Below are 20,190 nucleotides of genomic sequence, written 5' to 3' on the forward strand. Positions count from 1 at the left end.
AGTACCGGGTAGAACTTTGGATTATTGCCTAGAAATAGCTAAGAAGAAAAAAATTTAAATTGAATCAGGTTGGGCAGACTGGATGGACCATTCGGGTCTTTATCTGCTGTCATCTACTATGTTGCTATGTAACTCTGTAATACCTCTGGAAATGTCCAGATAACTTCTTATGTAATCCGCCTTGAACCACAAGGTAATGGCGGAATAGAAATCACTAATGTAATGTAACTCCTCTCGTATGAGGAAAGACTAAAGAGGTTAGGGCTCTTGGAAAGGAGACGGTTGAGGGGAGATATGATTAGAAGTCTACAAAAGCCTGAATGGTGTAGAACAGGTACAAATCAATCAATTTTTTTTTCCATCAAAAGTTACAAAGACTAGGAGACACTTGATGAAATTACAGGGAAATGCTGTACTTTTGTTTTGTTGGTTTTTTTAAGTTCAATCTTTTTATTGAAAATTATGCATATGTAAACAAAACAAGCAAAATATCGATCAGGAAGTTAAATCAGACAGTAACAATGTCAGGTTTGGTCTTATGTAATACATATGTGTAATGAATTATACATTTTGATTTTGTACAAATTTATCAATGGGAATCCAAGTCAAGCTTTGAGAATGTTGAAGTAGTGGGAAGTGTTTCTCAATAGCACATTGTTCAAGTCTTTTGTACATGCAAACAGAGTTCCACCAGAAAAAGTAATTAAGTCTTGAGGCTGATTTCCAATATTATAAGATCTGTTGTAGGTCTATAGACAATAGTGTAACGATCAATTTCGGTTTGCATATGGAGTTAGCAAAACATATATGAAGAGAGCGTAAAATTATAATATAGGATAAAGTAACCTTACAGTCTGTGATTTCCTGAATAGTAGGCCAAATAGCTTCCCAAAAAGGACGAACTTTGGCACATTCAAAGAGCATATGCGCAAGATCTCCCACAGATATGAGACAATGCCAGCATTTATCGGTGTTTCTGAAGTTTGCCTTTTTCATCCGATACGGAGTCCAAGTGACTGACCACATTAGAAAATAAAGAGATTGCGACAAGCTAGCTGATAAAAGGGGTCTAATTGTTCTAAACCAAAAGATAGCCCAGTCAGCTTGATTTAGGGTGACGTTTAGGTTTTTGGTCCATGACTCTGAAGCTTCAAGGAAGTCAAAGTCTCGAAGCAGCTGATAGTAAAAGGATATAGCTTTACCTTTCTCTTTAACTTTTGTACACCAACTAATCAAACAGGCATTAAGTGATAATTGTACTTGTGAAAGAATGGTAGTCAGAGAAAGCCACTGTTGGTACTTATCTATTAATAGTGGGTAACCTTCCATAAATTGGGAAAAGGTTAGGAGTTTATCGTTATTGTATAGTTGACTAACAAACCAGATCCCAGCTTTTTTCCATAATTTCCATGAAATAGATTTTTTTAGTATGTTTAATAGCTGGATTGTTCCATATCGACATACCATAGTGTGTGAATAAAGTGTGTTGTGATATTTTATCAAAAATGTGAAGAGCTGTTTGAGTAGCCTTCAAAATAGGGAAGTATTTGAAACTAGTCGGAAGGGACGTAGTGGGAAGAGTAGAAATAGATATAGGTGTGCATATCTATTGTTCAAGTTCTAACCAAGTTGAAAGATATGTAGAATTGTTAATAGTGCAGTTAAGCCATTGGGTCCCATATTTAGCAAGAGAGGCCAGATGATATTTATAGAAATCAGGTAGATTAATCCCACCATTGATTTTGGCTGCTTTCTGTTTTTTTAAGAAATTTGGGGACATTTGTTTTGTCAGATGAAAGATTGAATTTTCTTGTCTATCCAATTATAGATCGAGGGTTTACAGAGTGACGGTAACATAGCTAATTGGTAGTTTATTTGAGGTGCCAGGGTCATTTTAAGAGAGGAGATTCTTCCCCCACCAAGTGAGATTACAAAGGAGACCATTTGGTGACTTGTGAGGTAATCAGAGATTTAATTTTAGCGATGTTAAACTCCATGCTGCGATGATAGTCATTATGTATGTAAATACCTAAATATTTTATTTCTTTAGTAGTCCAGGTGAAACCAAAATGAGCAGTATCACATTCTGCAATTGGATCATTTAAAGGAAAAAGGACAGATTTTTCCCAGTTAACTTTATAGCTAGAAAGTTGAGAATAAGTACGAACAAGTTGTTGAAAGGCTGGAATGGATGTATGTGGATTGCGTGTGAAAAAGAGAATATCATCAGAATAGGCTGCTATTTTGAGTTCTCTAGTGGAGAAAGGAATGCCTAAAATTTGGGATGATTGGCGGATACTTGACAATAACGGTTCTAGAGAGAGATTAAATAAGAGTGGTGATAGGGGGCATCCCTGTCAAGCGCCGCTATGGAGTTGGATGGCATTTGTTAAGGAGTTATTTATAAGTACTTTTGATGTAGTTGTTCCAATAAAATGAGCTTATCCAGGATATAAAGGATTCTCCAAAGTTAAACCAGCTCAGAACCTGCAGTAGGAAAGGCCATTCAACTCTATCAGAGGCTTTGTCTGTGTCAAGAGCCAAACCTACTGCAGGCTCTGAGATTTTTTTCACGCAACCATTTATATTATTAAATAGTCTGAGATTATCCCCAATCACTCTATGTCTAATGAAACCGACTTGATCTGGTAAAATTAAATGTTCAATTACTGTATTAATTCGATTAGCTAGTAGTTTTGCCAAAATTTTATAATCAACGTTTAGAAGTGAGATAGGCCTATAATTTTTAACTAAAGTGGGATCACGATCTGGTTTAGGGAAAACAATTATTGTGGCTTCTGTGAAGTTACGTTGGTATTCAGGATAGTCATGAATGTGGTTAAAGTAAGTTAGTAGATGAGGGATGAGATTGAAGGCAAATTTTTGGTAAAATTTGCTAGTTAAACCATCTGGACCTGGAGATTTATTTGTGGTAAGAGAAGAAATGGCTGTGTGTAATTCTTGAGCTGTAATAGGAAATTCCAGTTCTTGTTTGAGTTGGTAAGGCAAGGTGGGATGTTGGGTTGAATTTAGCATTTTTGTGATGTCTTGGTGCATGGGGGAAGTCTCAGAGGTGAAGAGGTGTATATAAAAAGATTCAAATTCTGCTTTAATTTCTGAGGTTTCCATTAGTAGTCTACCATTGGAATCTTTAATGGATGAAATAAGGCATTTTTCATTTTTTCCTTTAAGGTATTTCGCCAATGATCTTCCTATTTTATTATTTCCCATGTAATGGCCAGTTTTTTGGATAAAAATATCTTGACATGCTATATTTGAGTATAGGGAATTATGTTCATATTTCAGTTTAAGGAGTTGTGAGAATGTGTTTTTGTTTCTGGTTGGATCATTGCTATACCTAGATTCCAATTCTTTAATATTATCTTCCAACATATGAATATGTTTTGAGGTTTGTTTCTTTTTCCAGTTTACTAGACTAATAATTTACATACAAAGCATACCTCTCAGGGTAGCTTTGTATGCTTCCCAAATAGTAGGGGGGAAATATCAGAATCAGGGACATTATTGCTTAAGAACTCAATTGTAAATGCCTCAAGTTTTTCCACAATGTCTTTATCAGTCAATATGCCATTGTTTTAGTCTCCAGGTACGTTGTGATTTAAGTGTGCTGATCATATTTAAATGAAGGGAGACTGGTGCATGATCAGATAGCGTAATGGCATGAATAGAGGATTCTTTAATACTATTAGAAAGAGTGGAGGATATTAGAAAGTAGTCAAGTCTAGCATATGCGTCATGTGGTGCAGAGTAATGTGTGTAATCCTTTTGAGTTGGAAATAGTAAACACCAGGGATCAAGTAGGTTATAGTTGGTTATCATTGAATTTAGTTCGGTTAATGTTTTGGATTTGAAAGAGCGGCACAATGAGGTGCGGTCAAGTAGTGGGTCCAATGGCTGATTAAAATCACCACCTATAAAAATGGGATATGTAGAATGTGGTAATAAAGCAGATTGTAAAGAGCGAAAGAATTCAGGAGAATCTGATACTGGTGCATAAATATTGATTAAGATTAAGGGTTTATCTTGGAATAATGCATATAGTAAACACCATCTACCCTCGTTATCTGCTGAATGGGAAAGAGATATAGATGATTTGGCATAGATGATTTGATGTATATGGATACACCATTTTTCTTTTTAATGGCTGGAGAAAAGTATGGAGATGAATACCCATTAAGAATGGTTTTGGCATTGTCCGAGGCTGAAAGGTGGGTTTCTTGCAACATTACTATGTCAGGGTTGAGAGATCTTATATAATTAGAAACTTTTTTTCATTTTATACAATTATTCAACCCATTGACATTAAAAGATAATAAATGTAAGTCTAGCATATGTCACAGAATGTGAACAGTTTGTCATATTCGGTGTATATTTCAGCTGTGGAAAAAACAATAAGGTTAATTGAAATAGCAAACTGACCTATAGCAAATAACGATCTAAAAAACATCCTGATCGAAAGAACAACATAACAATGACACATCTTATTAAACCTAATAAGGTTAGCAATGTGACATTAATAAACTGGGAAACAGAGATGGGAGGGAATGATCCCACAATGGTCAACCAGAGCACTAGTAAGCTAAATCCAGGATGGCATATTAGGTCGAAAGAGGTATAAATTGCTATTACTGCTGCAAGGTATATTCAGATAGATTAGTAGACATCAAGAGAATTACGGTTTCACTGCATTTTGATAGAGTCTATAAATTTCTGTAATTCAGATGGATTGGAATAAGTAAGGGTCTTATTATTGTAGGTAACTTTCATTCGTGCTGGGTACATTAGGCCAAATCTTGCTCCGATTTCTTTCAAATCTTGACGCTGTTGCAGGAAAAGTTTTCTACGTGCTGCTGTCGATTTCGCTAGATCTGGCACAAATGGGATTTTTCGACCTTGGTATAAGATTTGTTGTTTAGATGTCATTGTCATAAAAATCGCCAGCGCGTGTTGGTATCGCAAGATTTTTGCAACTATGGGCCTCGGTGATTTCTGAGCAGTCTGGATGGAACACGATGTGCTCTTTCGATCTCCAGCGGCGTGGTAAATGTGAGCTCGAGTAGAGATGGGATAAGCTCAGTCAAAAAGGCAATAACATCTGATCCTTCTGAATTTTCTGGAACACCAAGGATTTGGACGTTGCTACGTTGGCTTCTGTTGGCAATATCTTCCAGATCCGTTTGTAGTTGGTGAATAGTCTGCTTCTGGCTAAGAGCATGTGTAATGTTGCTATATGGGTTTTAGTTAAATCTTCAAGTGCATCTATACGATGTCTAACATCAGTGAACTGGGAATTGATCATTTCAATTTCAGTTCGGATGAGCTGTGTTTCTTCAACTTGCTTGTTCATTATGCTTTTAAACTCTCTGATTTCTAATATCAATCGTTCGAGCTGAGAGTCAAGTGATTTTGGCGCCATTTTGTTGGGTGACTCTGGATCATGTTTGATTCTCTTACAGCTTGGTAGTGTGGCAGAGTGCAGTTCAGGTTTGCCCGGTTTGGATAATGGCACCTGTTCAACCGGTGGCTATTTGAAGAATATATAGAGTGCAAAATCAGAAATAAATGGCAATGCGATTAGCTGTACAGAGACCGTCGGAGGAGAGAGCTCAAAAAGTGCATTTGGTCACCATGTTCGTCAAGCCATGCCCCCCGGAAATTCTGTACTTTTAAAACCAATAGGAAATATTTTTTCACTCAAAGATTAGTTAAGCTCTGGAACGCTTTTCTAGAGGATCTGATTTTAAAAAGGATTTGGACAAGATCATGGAGGAAAAGTCCATAGTCCGCTATTGAGACAGACAGTGGGGATCAGTAGCATGGAATGTTGCTACTCTTTGGGTTTTTGCTAGGTACTTGACCTGGATTGGCTACTCTGGAAATGGGATACTGGGCTAGATGGACCATTGGTCTGACCCAGTATGGCTATTCTTATGTTCTTACCTTGGCTCACAACAGCAGCAGGAGAATGGATACAGTGATGGGTGTGGGGGGCTCATTTGTTGGTGGGACCTTTTGTCCTTTTTTTGTCAGGGCTATTTTGTCAGGGTTTTTTTGTTGTTTATTTTTTTACCTGGTACGACATTATTTGTATTCAGCTGAATAGTGATTTAAATTCAGGCTCTACTGTGCTAAATTCAGGCCCTGTTACAAAACTGCAGCAGCTTTTCTCTCATGGCAAATGTACCGAAGCTCATTCAGTTCCCATGGGCTTCAGCTACCGTGGCTTTGTAAAAGAGGCCCTTGATTGTTGATTCACTTTGCTTCTTTTATTATTCATTATGTTAAAGCTCAATACCCATTATTCATATTCAGTATCCTGCCATATAATAATTTTCATTATTTGAATTCACCAAATAGTTAAATATGCCATGGGATATAGCTCTAATATCTAGCTAGTTAAATTTGCTGGATTGCCAAAATAAATATGCATGTATAGAACATCCTACTATTGATTTGATGGAATTGCATTACAATTTAGTTATTACAATTAAATGTATGAGATGTTATAATCACGGTCAGATGTTTCAATAGGTTTCTCCTTCAATTCACATAAACAAAGAAGTTCATTATTTAAATATTTTAAAAGTTTTAAATATTTTAAATGTTTATTTGGTGCAACTTAGATAAACAATAATTGAGGGTGAAAGGAAATTAAATAGGTATGTCCAACAATCATTGTTAGCAGAAATTGTTTAAACAAGGTACCGTATTTTTCACTCCATAAGACGCACCTGACCATAAGATGCATCCTAGATTTAGAGTAGGAAAACAAGAAAAAAACCATTCTGAACCAAATCTAATATATACCAGGCCAAAATCCCATGCCGAGAGAGACTCTTGTAGAACAAAACAAATGAGAAAAAATAGATCCAGCACAACTGAAACAAAACAATTTTTCCCTATTATACAACTTCTATGTTATGCCCAGTTTCCTGTACATTGAATATGTATGCATTTATCTTTTCCAAGAATCTGATGCCTGTACTCTATGCAGTAGATTGTGAGGACAATCTCCAAAGCTGTTTACCATAATAAAGAAATATTTACCTGGAGCAAAAGCCCCGAGCTAAAATCCCAAGCCGAAGGGACAGCTCTGCGAGAGACTCGGTGGATCCTCTGACAGGCAGCTGCCGCCTCTCACTCGCATCCCTTTCTACTCCTATCTAGGCAGCAGGAAGAAGGGGGGCATGCAGCGCTTCTCCTCAGCATGCCCCCCTTGCAGCTTCCCCACGGGGCTGCAATGAGGATGCACGGCTACGGCAGCTTAAGGCACTGCACAATTGAGCTGACCCAGGGAGGCTCTTGGACTGGGCGCGCTCACTGGGAAGCGTGGGCGGGAAAGGGAGGAGGGTTTGGAGGGAAGGGAGAAAGACACAGCAGCTCACGGCACCGCATGACTGAGCTGACCCGGGGAAGCTTGCAGCGGCTCTCGGGTGGTGCTCACTCACTGAGAAGTGTGGGTGGGGAAGTGAGGGGGGATGGAGGGATGGGAGAGAGAAAGAGGCAGATCCGTTGTCTGGTATATTTGTTCCATAAGATGCACCCACTTTTCCACCCCCTTTTTGGGGGGTGGAAAAAGTGCATCTTATGGAGTGAAAAATACAGTAAATTGAATTTAAATATAAATGAATAGCAAGACTTATTTACCATTCATATGTGATCAAGTTTACATTGATAATACCATTAAACAGTAGTTAGTGATAATATTCAAACAAACATGTCATGCCTTTCAACTTAATACCAACTTTGTTCCAGGATATTCAGAACCACATGTAAGTATTTGACTAGGTGACTCTTAAAAGCAGTGTTTCTCAGTCCCAAAGTTCAATAAAATACAAAAAGTTTATATATGTGTGCACATAAATATAAAGTTTAAAAAAAACACCTTGTTGTCACCCGTATCACCACTTTCTTGCTCTGGGTACTGCTGAGATGTCTTGCCTCCTGTCTGGATCATAATCAGCTCGGGAAGTTTTGGATTACAATTGGGCAGAGCAGCAAATTATGCCTGCACCAGTAAATTGCTAACATACAGCTTTTCACTTTCCCTGAAGAAGACACAGGTGTGCTCCATAGGGATTTTCAAGATAGGTGCTGTATTTCTTTTGAAAATAGTGAGACATTATTGAACCATTTAATATTATTCAATAACTGGAGGTTTTTGACTATGATTGTGTTGAGATGGGTATGTGCAGTACTGTAGAATGATTTTCATCAGTACAGTCTGTCCCACTCACTGAGGTCTTTTTTCCTCCTTTTATTATATATGAATGGATAAGTTGTTATAAATTATTGTTAAGACATTTTTTGTTCAAAAATTGGGTATAACTTTGGATGTTTTGGCAGCCGGGATGTCCAAGTAGGCAAAAAAACCCAAAACAACCAAAAAACTTTTGGACATTTAGTGGTCCCGTTTTTGAAAATAGTTGTTTTTGTGTTTCCGACTTTGGGTATTTTGCTGGAAATGTCCAGTCTGTCATCCTTTTCGAAAATGACCCTCCATGTATTTATTTCTTTACCTCTTCCACTTTTACCAACCCACAAAAGTGTTTTTTAGCACAGATTGGTGCACGAATGCTCTGCTCCCGACACTCAGAGTTTTATAATATAGAGTTCTATGAGTGTCAGGAGTAGTGCAGAGCATTCAGTGTGCCGGCCTGCGCTAAAAAATGCTTTTGCAATTTTATAAAAGTGGGGGTTAAGATATTTATATACCACCTGTCAAGGTTAACCAAGCGGTTTACAATTAGGTATTCAAGCATATTTGAATATTTTTACAACTGTTATCGGCTGTTGCTTGTGTTCAACTTTATTGTTGCTGTACACCATCTTGGGTAATTTTTTTTTTTTAAATGGCAGTATGTAAATCTTAATTAATTAATAAAATCGTTAACAGTTTTAAATATTATAAAACTACTTCTAATAGTTTCTACAAGTATAGTGTTACTAGATATATACAGCTAGTGGGCTCACAATCTAAATCTAAGTATTTGTACTTGGGCCAGTGGAAGACTAGGTTAGTCCACGGCACTAACCATTTTAGGCTACTTCTCCACTCCATTTTAAATAGTATAAATGGGATATACATTTTCAAAATAAATAAATCAATAACAATAAAAACTGACAAGTTATTGATTGATTTATTCAGTTTTCTATACCGTTCTCCCAAGGGATCTCAGAACGGTTTACAGTACTTCCCCGATATTCACAGGGGTTCCGTTTCAGGAACCCCCGCAAATCTTGAAAAACCGCAAAAACGGTTTTTCATGGGGGAGACTGGAGAAGGCAGCAGGAGAGGCAGGAGAGAGCAACCGGAGCACCAGCGAGTGCATGAAATCACTCGCTGTACGCTCTGACTGCCTCTTCTTGCACTAAGTTGGGCCTTACCAATCAGGAGCTGCGTGTCAAAGTAGCTCCTGATTGGATAAGGCCCGACTTAGTGCAGGAAGAGGCGGTTGGAGCATACAGCGAGTGATTTCCTGCACTTGCTGGCGCTCCGGCTGCTGTCTCCAGCCTTTCCCGCTGCCCTCTCCTTGTCGGCGGTTCACGTTCGGAAAATACCGCAAATGACTGGGACAGCGAACTGCTGACCGCGAACAACCGTGGGAACACTGTATTTTTAAGTTCTGCAGCCAAGGCTGGAATGGATGCATTACCCGATAGTTCAGGCTCCAAAGGGATTGTACAAGAATGAACAACTGTGGACAAATAGTGCAAGCAATAATATTTAAAATATCAGTATGGGCAAAAAACAAGTGAATAAAAGTATCACAAATAAAATGCAGCAAAACAGAAAGAAGATGCAGCAAACTGAGCCAATAAGCTATAGTATTAGAAACGTCAATATGGACACTAGCAAAGCAGATAGAAGTATACTTCTCACTCCGTATTCACGGTTTCCGTATCTGCAGTTTTGATTATTTGTGATTTTTCAGCTGCTGTCTCCGCCCCCCCAAAAAACGTCATCACTCGAATTTTTTTCCATTTAGTGTTCTGTACAGTACCCTGAAATCCCTGGTTGCTTGGCTGCCCTGAAATCATTGGTTGCTTGCCTGCCCCCTCTAAATTTCTATTCGCTCTAGGGGAACGCCATTCATGCCTCTCTCAATATCTATTGGTGATAATGTCTGTCAGTTGTGAAGTCTGGCTGAATAGGGCGGGAGCCAGTGGCAACGGGCTTGTACTTTAGCCGCCTCTTTCTCACTTACTAATTATTTGGTTTGGGGTTTATTTTGTATTGGTTGGTTGTTGTTGTTTTTTTACCCCCTCCCTCCCCTCCGCCCCTCTGTAGCGCCCTCTCTTACCACTTTTATTTGCCAAAGAGCCCAACAAGAACAGCTAAAGAGCACCAACTTCCCTCCCCCCCACTCACCCCCGTTCAGTGCCCATGTGCTGGCAGCTGCGGTGCTGATGCTCCTGCAGGATTTACATAAGTCAGTTTAGCCCAATATTGGTCGCGTCTCAGTCCCGCTTTCCCCTCCCCCACCCCCGTTTTCTGGCGAGCAGCTGCAGGGTTTCACCCCCCCCCCCCACCAGTGTTATACTGGTACCAGTTCAGTAGCACCGGGATGGGGTTCCGAGGATGCAAATGTCCGACCTACTTGGCTTTCAAGAGTTGGGGGAGAGGGTGTAGCGAGAGTTCTTTTGACAAATTGCTTGCCTGCCCTGAAATCGCTGGTTATTCACGGTTTCTTTAGTAAAAATGGTGGCAGATCCCTAAAACTGTGAATAACATATTGAAAAGTTATTCACGGTTTTTTCGTATTTGTGCCTACATCCAGAACGCATCCACCATGAATACGGAGGGAGTAGACAAAATGAATACAACTAAGTAAATGGGGAAAAAGGGTAAAGCAGGTAGTCAGCAATAGAACCTTTAAACCGTGTAAAGGTAAACCAAGAGGGAGCAGAAAGGAATAAAGCAGCTAGCAAAAGTCTGCATAAAAATATTCAAGAAATGACCCGAAAAGTGAGCTGTACACCAAACAAGGGAAAACAAGACACACTAGCATCATAATGATAAATACCTGCCGTGGATGAGCTGAACACAAACTGGCAGTGAAAATGGGTAATTGTACTGATCGCTAGAAAATTTAAATGGGAAATCAATAAAAACCGTAAAAAGTGAAAGAAAGCAAAAAAACACAACTAAGGGACTTACCGAAGCAACGTCTTTGGAGGCAAATGCGTGCCAAAAAACTAGGAACTGCGCATGTGTGAGAAAGTGGGATAAATAGGCAGGGAAAGAACGAGCCACCAGTATTCCATAAAGAAAAGCGCACATACTTTACTAGGTAGATGCCAAATAAGCACTTTCTTGGTGTAGATACAGAATTATCCTTAAGGAGGCAGTAAGGGGGAAATCCTATAAAAAGCGCCTAAAGTTAGGTGCCTAACTCCCCCCCCACCCCCCGCATTATGTTTTTTTATCACCGGCTGTGGCGGTAAAAGCTGACGCTCATAGGAATTCTATGAGCATCAGTGCTTTTACCGCTGGGACCGGTGATTAAAATACCTTAACACAGCTTCATAAAAGGGGGAGTTGATTAGTAAATTGGCTTCAATTATAAGCAAAAATTAATTGGGTGATAGGCGCCTATCTTCTTAAGCGTAATTCTACAAAAGATAGGCACCTATCGCATAGCATCTAGTGGCGCCTAACTCCAAAGTAGGCGTGTTTAGGGGAGGAGAAGGACTTAGGTGCCACTAGGTGTGATTCTCTAAAGCAGTGGTTCCCAACCCTGTCCTGGAGGACCACCAGGCCAATCGGGTTTTCGGACTAGCCCTAATGAATATGCATGGAGCAGATTTGCATGCCTGTCACTTCCATTATATGCAAATCTCTCTCATGCCTATTCATTAGGGCTAGCCTGAAAACCTGATTGGCCTGGTGGTCCTCCAGGACAGGGTTGGGAACCACTGCTCTAAAGGACTTAGGCGCCTATAATGTAGGTCTTTAAAACCCTGGTCTACATTACAGGTGCCAAAGTTTTAATTTGGGTGCGATTCTGTAATAGGTGCCCAAGCGTGATTGACAAGAGGTAGGCACCTATCTTTTTAGACAGCATTTACAGAATTTCCCCCTGCTAATTGCAAAAGTGACAGAACACAGTAATGCTAAGGACAATTTGTCTTCTACACACATTCTCCTCCAATAACATATCTATTTCCTGTCCCCTAACACAACATGCAGTAATGGGCAAATTAGCGCAGAGGCTAAAGCTACAGCCTCAGCACCCTGAGATTGTGGGTTCAAAGCCACGCTCTCCTTGTGACCCTGGGCAAGTCATTTAGTAATTCCCCCATTGCCCTAGGTATATTAGATAGATTGTGAGCCCGCTGGGACAAGGAAAAATGCTTGAGTACCCGAAGAAATTCATGTAATCCATTCTGAGCTCCCCTGGGAGAACGGTATAGAAAATCGATTAAATAAATAAATACTGCACTTAAACACTAATTCACATGTCAGAAGACTAATTCACTTTAATAAAACAGTCCCTAAGTTATGCCTTTGTTTGGTTTTTTACTACCTTATTGAAGTTTGTGTAATGAAAGCATTAAGTACAGTAGTCATCAAATGTATCAAATTTTGGTTATAGTAATCTATAGAATTTTTATAGTAATCCTTTCCATAGCATAGTTATTAACTCTGAATCTGCTTGCCTACATGTTGAGTACAAGCATGTTTCTGTATTTTTATTGAATGAATTACCTTCCTAATATTCTTGGGGTCTTTTTTTGTTTCACTACAGAGTTCATTAGGATGCATTGTACCTCAAATCCTGACTGGTGGATGCCTTCTGAGGAGCAGATAAATAAAGTATTCAGTGATGCAGTTGGACATGCTCGGCAAGGCCGTGCGGTGGGAACTTTCCTTCATAATGGGAACTCTTATTACGATAGGAATGAGCATCAAGTCTGTCAAGATGAGATCTTCAACAGAAGTTCCCAAGATGGATCTGGAGATTGATAAGAATGGAAACGTGATCTCTGAAATAAGGGAGAGAAGGGACGTGGAAAAAGCTAACTGTTAAAATGAACTTTTTCCTTCACAATCATTTAAGAGCCCAAAGCATGTTCATGTTTCAGACTCATATTCCAACATGAAAACATTTTTGTTGGCTTGTCATGAGGCTATGATCGGGGAGCTAAGGATTGATTTCCTGCTGTGACCATTAAAACTGTTCCTAAAAATAATGATGGAAGAATCAAGTCAGCTTATTACATAATTAGCTTTCACTGTAAACATACAGTATCTATTTTACAAATGTATTCCTTATTTTTTATTATTTCAGTAAGTGCTTTTCCTTGTTTTTAAAGGATTGTTGCCGGCTTCATCATTATTATAAAATGTCATAGCAGGATTGGCTCAATACTATGTATGCTTTAGGCCCTTAAAAGTATTGAATACCTCTTAATTGAATGTTTTTATTTTTATATTATGTATGTCAGTTGTGCTTATCTTTTTTCATTTAACCAAAAATATTTTCAAAGTATTTTTATTTAATTTTTTTAAAAAGTGATTTGATATTTCAATAAAAATGATAAATATTTATCATTTACAATACAAATATATTCTGTTGTGGTTTGACTGTTGAATCTAATTTTTCTAGAAATCTAATAGATGAGATACGTGGTGCAAGTCTTGCTGATATATGTCTATTGTGGTGATAGTTGCCAGAGCAGACTGGCAAAAAAAAGTTTTAAAGAACTGAATGTGTAGAGCAAAAATGTACTGTAATCTGTGTACCTCTAATTTATTTTTGTAAACAATGTACTATCTTCCTTTTTAAAACGCTCCAGAATGTCCAGTGAAACTATATCAGGTCTTATTATTATGAATTGGAGAAGGGAAAGATATTAACCAAAATTTAACATGTTACTTTGAAGATGTTACTAATTATGAAAACTGGAGTTGAGATTGTCTATGTATCTGGGTCTAATAATACTGGTATAACTTATTAAAACAACCAGTGTTTTGAACTCACAAAAAACCACTGGGATATGGATCACTGATTCTTCTAATTCATAAGTTCTTCACCCCCTAAACTGATAGAAACATGATGGCAGATAAAGGCCAAATGGCCCATCCAGCTTGCCCATCTGCAGTAATCATTATCTCTTCCTCTCTAAGAGATCCCACGTGCCTATCCCAGGCTTTCTTGAAATCACACACAGTATCTGTCTCCACCACCTCTACCGAGAAACTGTTCTACACATCTACCACCGTTTCTGTAAAAAAAATATTTCCTTAGATTACGCCTAAGCCTATCACCTCTTAACTTCATCCTAAGCCTTCTCATTCCAGAGCTTTCTTTCAAATGAAAGAGACTCAACTCATGCACATTTATATCACGTAGGTATTTAAATATCTCTATCATATCTCTCCTCTCCCGCCTTTCCTCCAAAGATTGAGATCTTTAAGTCTGTCCCCATACGCCTTATGACCAAGACCACACACCATTTTAGTAGCCTTCCTCTGGACTGACTCTATCCTTTTTATAACTTTATGAAGGTGCAGCCTCCAGAATTGTATACAATATGCTAAATGAAGTCTCACCAGTCTTATACAGGGGCAACAATACCTCCTTTTTCCTACTGGCTATACCTCTCCCTATTCACCCTAGCATATTTCTAGCTTTCGCCATTACCTTTTCAACCTGTTTGGCCACCTTAAGATCATCACATCCAAGTCCTGCTCTTCTGTCATGCACATACTGCTCTTCTGTTGTGCCACCCATAGCTCCTTTTCTGTGATCCTAGCCTATTCAACTTTTGAATACTAAGAAGTATCTTGGAGTCCAATTAGATTCTTCACTTACATTCCAGTGGTTTCTATAGTTCTGTCCTGTTTTCTCTCTTTATGTAGGATCTGTTCTATTTGCTCTTATATTGATACACCTTGTTGCGAGTCTCTCATTTATGCTTTGGTCATCTCAAAGATAGATTATTGCAACATTGCTTATAATGGGCTTCCATTGGTATTTATTTAAAAATAAACTGTACAAAATACTGCTATCAGAACTCTTACTAAAGCTCGTAAATATGACCATGTCTCTCCTCTTTTTAAAGAGTTTCATTGGCTTCCTGTGAAATTTTCTTTAATGCATAAAGCTTTACAATCAGGTCAACCTGACTACTTGGCGAAACTCTTAGTACCATATATAGGCCAACTCGAAGTCTGTGTTCATCAATTGCTCATCGGTTGACCTTACCCTCAATTTATCTAGTTAAGTTAGCATCAACCTGCAATTCAGCCTTTTTTGTTTCTGTTCAGATCTTGTGGAATTCTCAATCAAATGAGATACGCTGTGAGCTCTCTTATGCTAGATTTATGACTTTACTGAAGACGTATCGATTTGGATTGGCATTTCCTTAGTTTCTTAACAGGGTTGGCATTGATACCACAGCAATTTCTAGACGTACAATTTTTCCTGTACTTATGATAATAGCGCTCCTTTCCTGTTAACCTTTTGTAAACCACATTGATGTTAAAGCGAAGTGCAGTCTATAAATCCTAATAAACATTACATAATGTAGATATGCAAATGCAGTATTAGTACTCTACATCATTAACTTTTTTTTATAGTAGTTTCAAATTTTGAACAGCACATTTACAACTAAGTTGTCTTTTCTAAAAGTACAGAAGCCATAGTAACAAAGAGTTAAATTGATCTTGGTCATAATTGGTTTAGCAAAGTACTGTAGTGAGAAAAATGCCTTTGAGGCAGCACACATGGAAAGGGGTGGGGTTGGGGCAAAATTAGGGGCCAAGATATCACCACACCAGGATTAAAGAAGCAGAAGGAAGAGGAGATTACCCTCATCCTATCATTTAAATTCAAATAGGCAAAAGATCTTTGATTTGATGGTTGAAAAATCAGAAGGGCAGTACAATCCCATGGCAGTAACCTTCTTACCCAATCCCATAGCAGGATCCCTGCGGCCTGTACAAACCCTATTTTTGCAAGACAGTTGACATGGGCTGCAGGGAACGATTGTGGAGCGTGTCCCAGTTAAAAGAATTGTCAGTTTAATGCAGCCATGTATGTAATTAATGTTTATAAACATTCCATTACCTTCTGGTTTTAGACCCCCTTAGTAAGGGCATTCTTAATTTAGAACATGCACAAACATACAATGTAGTTTATTCTGACCTAGAACCCTGAAAGTTAGGAACATTGTTATCCATTGTGCCACTATTGATAGACCTGGAACCTATGATTCTCAACGTTTATTCCTATTTGTTGTCTTATCTTGCTGTCTTGAGTATCTACCGTATATTGTCTAAAACTTCTTGTAGCAGTACTGTATACATTAGTACCAACATGCCTTTGCTCTGTTTTCTATGATGGATAACTAATCGTGGAGAAACTGTGATACAAATAGAAACTCGTTTATATCATATTTTTATTGTTGAGGTGCAGTTTATTCTGTCTGAATACTTTTTATTGATTGTGATATGTGAAGTAAAGACAAATTAGGGATAGATTAATACCAGATGCTCTATCAGCTTTTGGAAAAGTGCATATAGTAGAATAGGAAAAGGATTATTTTTGACCTTATAGAAATGTGAATGGTTGTCTATGTCTAGAACACAAACATTTAGATTCTTAAAAATCATTGTGATATTTTTCATTTAAAAAAATGTTTGTTGAAATCTTTTATTTTGGGTAATATGCCCCTCCCTCATACTAAGTTGAATGTTATCATCCATTTATCTGGTCTGTTGCATAAAGATGTAAAATAAAAGTCCATCTCTAGTTTGTTTTATATGATTTGTGAAGAGTGTGCCTAAAACAATGGTTATTTTTTTCACCCAAACATCATAATTTTTTATATGCAGGTTGGATGATTTTTTTGGGGGGGAGGGGAGGGAATTGGACTTATATATCACTTTTTACAGTTTACATATATACAGGTACTTATTTTGTACCTGAAGCAACGGAGGATTAAGTGACTTGCCTGGGGTCACAAGGAGCAGTGCTGGGATATCCCATAACCTTATGGTGCTGAGGGAGCAGCTCTACTAGGCCACTCCTCACTTCCTTTCCTCTCTTTCCTAGATTAATCATCTTCTAATATCTTTTATTATATTGTTTTGAGATCTGATGAGACTCTGGCTGAGGTTGAGTTCTTTTATGCAAATCATAAATAGGTTATTGGTTATCTTTCTTGCCCGTAGGATGTATTTGATGCCTACACAATTCCAGAACAAAAAGCAGGCCAAGTCCACTGTGTTAATCCACAAGACTTAAAACACGTGGATACGGCCCATTCTTGTTCCAAAGACTATGAAGAAACTAGCGAGCGTACAGAAGTCACCCCCTCCTAAAATGCAAAACATGGACATGGCTTGCTTTTGTTCTGAAAGGTTCAATTATGGGAGCTCAAAATGCACTGGGGGCATTCATCAACTTCATTTTCACATTTCATGAAACCAAATCTTTTTTAAGATGTAACAAAGAGCAGAAAAATTACAGGCAGGATAGAGCAGGAAAAAAGAGGGGAAGAGAAAGGAAAGATAATCATACATAAATTCAAACCCACAACAAGGCAAAGGAAAATTTGATATCGATTTTAGTTGGATGACCTGTCACCCTCCAAAATGCACAGTAAGTCGATTAATTAATCCATTCCTTAAAATATAAGTTGCAGCATTCCTAGGATTTACATCTCAGAAAATAAATAATTAGGGTCAACAAAAATAAACCTCTTATCCTAATGTGTATACATAAATGTCAAATATGCACATATTTCTGACTGTGTGTAGTTTGCAAGTATGGACACACACAGGTGAAGTGTTACAGGGTGCAAAGTTATATGCATAAGTTACACATGTATTTCTGGAACATAGGATCATGCTAGCTCTTTGATTGATGTAAATGTTTATATCTTAAGTATGTATGCACATATCTCCCCACTTACACTACAAAAGCAAGTAGAGGCTTACTTCCATTTTGTAGAATGAAATCTAAGGCGCCCTTCTGGATGCTTATTTATAGCTGCATGGTTATAGAATTATGCTTACACTTGAAAAATCATGGAATTCTTTCCAACCTTCTTCATGTGTATGTATGCATTTGTGTTACCTCTGACCTGGGCAGTTTGAATGGAACAGATTGTAAACATGCCTTTGATTTGGAAAGAATAATAAAATGAACTTGGATATATCCTAACCAGGCACAAGTAGTTTTCTAAAGATTTGGCAGGAAAGGCCTTTTGGGCCAAATTCTTGACTGGATGCCAAAATTTAGGTGGTGGTAGGTGTCCTATTGTCACCTAACTTAAGATCCGTGGCCCTAAAAGCCCACTTAAAAGGAAATATAGAGAGGAAATGCAGCATCTTATCTTTGCCTCCTTCAGCAGCATTGGAATTTTGGCTACAGGGGCACCTAAAGCCACGGTAGGTGTAGCCAGCGCCAGAAGTAGTCTTAGGCATTAGAACACGCCTCTTTAGCTGCAATTCATGACAGGTGCCTGAAATGTAGGCCAGTAAAACCCTGGCCTACATTTCCATCGCCTATTTTGATGCCAGCCATGATTCTCTTCCTGGCGCCATCACATCATTGAAATGAACCTTGTCGTTTCCAGAGGTGCTAACCAATGAAGGTGCTGGTAAGAGAATCCCCCCTTTATAAATTGTGCAGTGGTATATGCACATATATACTCTGTGTCAATGTACATGCTTATATTTATATGCAGGCTGTGTGAAGTTGTTCCCATGAGCATAGTTTATAACAGGAGTAGAGTAGCAAGGTATATGCATATTTTATAAGACATGCAAAGATGTATAGAGTACAAAACACATACATATTTATACCTGTCTCAGAGCAACTGTAAATGTGTGCTTTGGCATTTGTGACTAAGGACATAGGCACCTGTGTTGCCTATTAGAGTGTCAAGGCAGCAGGTACTAGTGATATACTTTTTGTATCACTTCTGGGAAATGGTTGTTTGCTTTGGCCAAGTTATTGGGTGCACACTCTTTTGGAAGAGTACCATGGTTTGTACATGCACACGGTGATTTGATTGGTTGTACTATTGTGAAAAGAGGTCAGACACTTTTCAAAAAAGTACACCTTCTTTACAAATAGTGTGCACTCTTATGAAAGAGTCTGTAATATTATCAGCAAATGGAAAATCACAAAATGTGTTTGTATATTTGGAGGGGGGGGGTAATTTCATTTTCATTCATTAATGATCTGGGATGTGTTGACATTTTCATCTATTTTTTTATTATTTGTTCATTTTTATAGCCTGTCCTCCCCAGGAGCACAGAACGGGTTACAATAAAATAAAATTAGGTACTTGGAACTTCCCTAACTGTCTCGAAGGCTCATAATCTAGCTAAAGTACCTGAGAAAACAATTATTAAAAAGTAAAGATATTACAGAGGAAGGGGTTAGAAGAGGGTAGAGAGGACGATGGAGGGCACGAAGGAGTGGAGAAGAGAGAAGTATGTAGAATCGTGCAATAGTGCGCCACACCTGGAGTACTGTTTCCAGTACTGGTCGCCGTACTTCAAGAAAGACATGGCGGTACTTGAGAGAGTCCAGAGAAGAGCAACTAAGCTAATAAAGGGTATGGGGGACCTCTCATATACTGACAGACTGAAAAAGCTGGGGCTTTTCTCCCTGGAAAAGCGACGACTCAGGGAAGACATGATAGAAACCTTCAAGATCATGAAGGGCATAGAAAAAGTGGACAGGGACAGATTTTTCAAACTAAGGGGAACCACAAGTACAAGGGGGCACTCGGAGAAATTGAAAGGGGAAAGGTTCAGAACAAACGCCAGGAAGTTCTTTTTCAACCAGAGGGTGGTGGATACATGGAACGCACTGCCGGAGGATGTGATAGGCAGAAGTACGCTACAGGGCTTCAAAGAAGGTCTGGACGGGTACCTAGAGGACAAAGGGATTGAAGGGTACAGATAGGAGTAGAGGTAAAGTTATAGGGACAGGATTAGAGGTAAACTATAAAATTAGTCAGAGACCACTGTTTAGGCAGTGGTCCTGATGGGCCGCCGTGGGAGCGGACCGCTGGGTAGAATGGACCTCTGGTCTGCCCCAGCGGAGCAACTTCTTATGTTCTTATGTTCTTATTTCATAGAAATTCCTAACTTTACAGATAGGAGCACTATCTATGTAAATGATATGTAAATGAATT

General features: G+C 38.6%; 1 protein-coding gene across 2 annotated transcripts in view; it reads left to right on the top strand.

Annotated features, from left to right (window-relative positions):
- The window catches only part of BEND4 (BEN domain containing 4), an 86,697-nt gene extending 72,535 nt beyond the window's left edge, over positions 1 to 14,162 (top strand). Inside the window, exon 5 of one of the 2 annotated variants that reach the window (XM_033946463.1) lies at positions 12,774 to 12,916. In XM_033946463.1, the coding sequence (XP_033802354.1) occupies positions 12,774 to 12,783 (10 nt within the window). In that variant the 3' untranslated portion in view covers positions 12,784 to 12,916. Of the gene's footprint in view, positions 1 to 12,773 lie in introns of both variants that reach the window. The other variant, XM_033946453.1, reaches the window with a different exon arrangement.
- The last annotated feature ends 6,028 nt before the right edge of the window (positions 14,163 to 20,190 follow it).

This window comes from Geotrypetes seraphini, chromosome 1, assembly GCF_902459505.1.
Source record: "Geotrypetes seraphini chromosome 1, aGeoSer1.1, whole genome shotgun sequence".
Classification (NCBI taxonomy): Eukaryota; Metazoa; Chordata; class Amphibia; order Gymnophiona; family Dermophiidae; genus Geotrypetes; species Geotrypetes seraphini.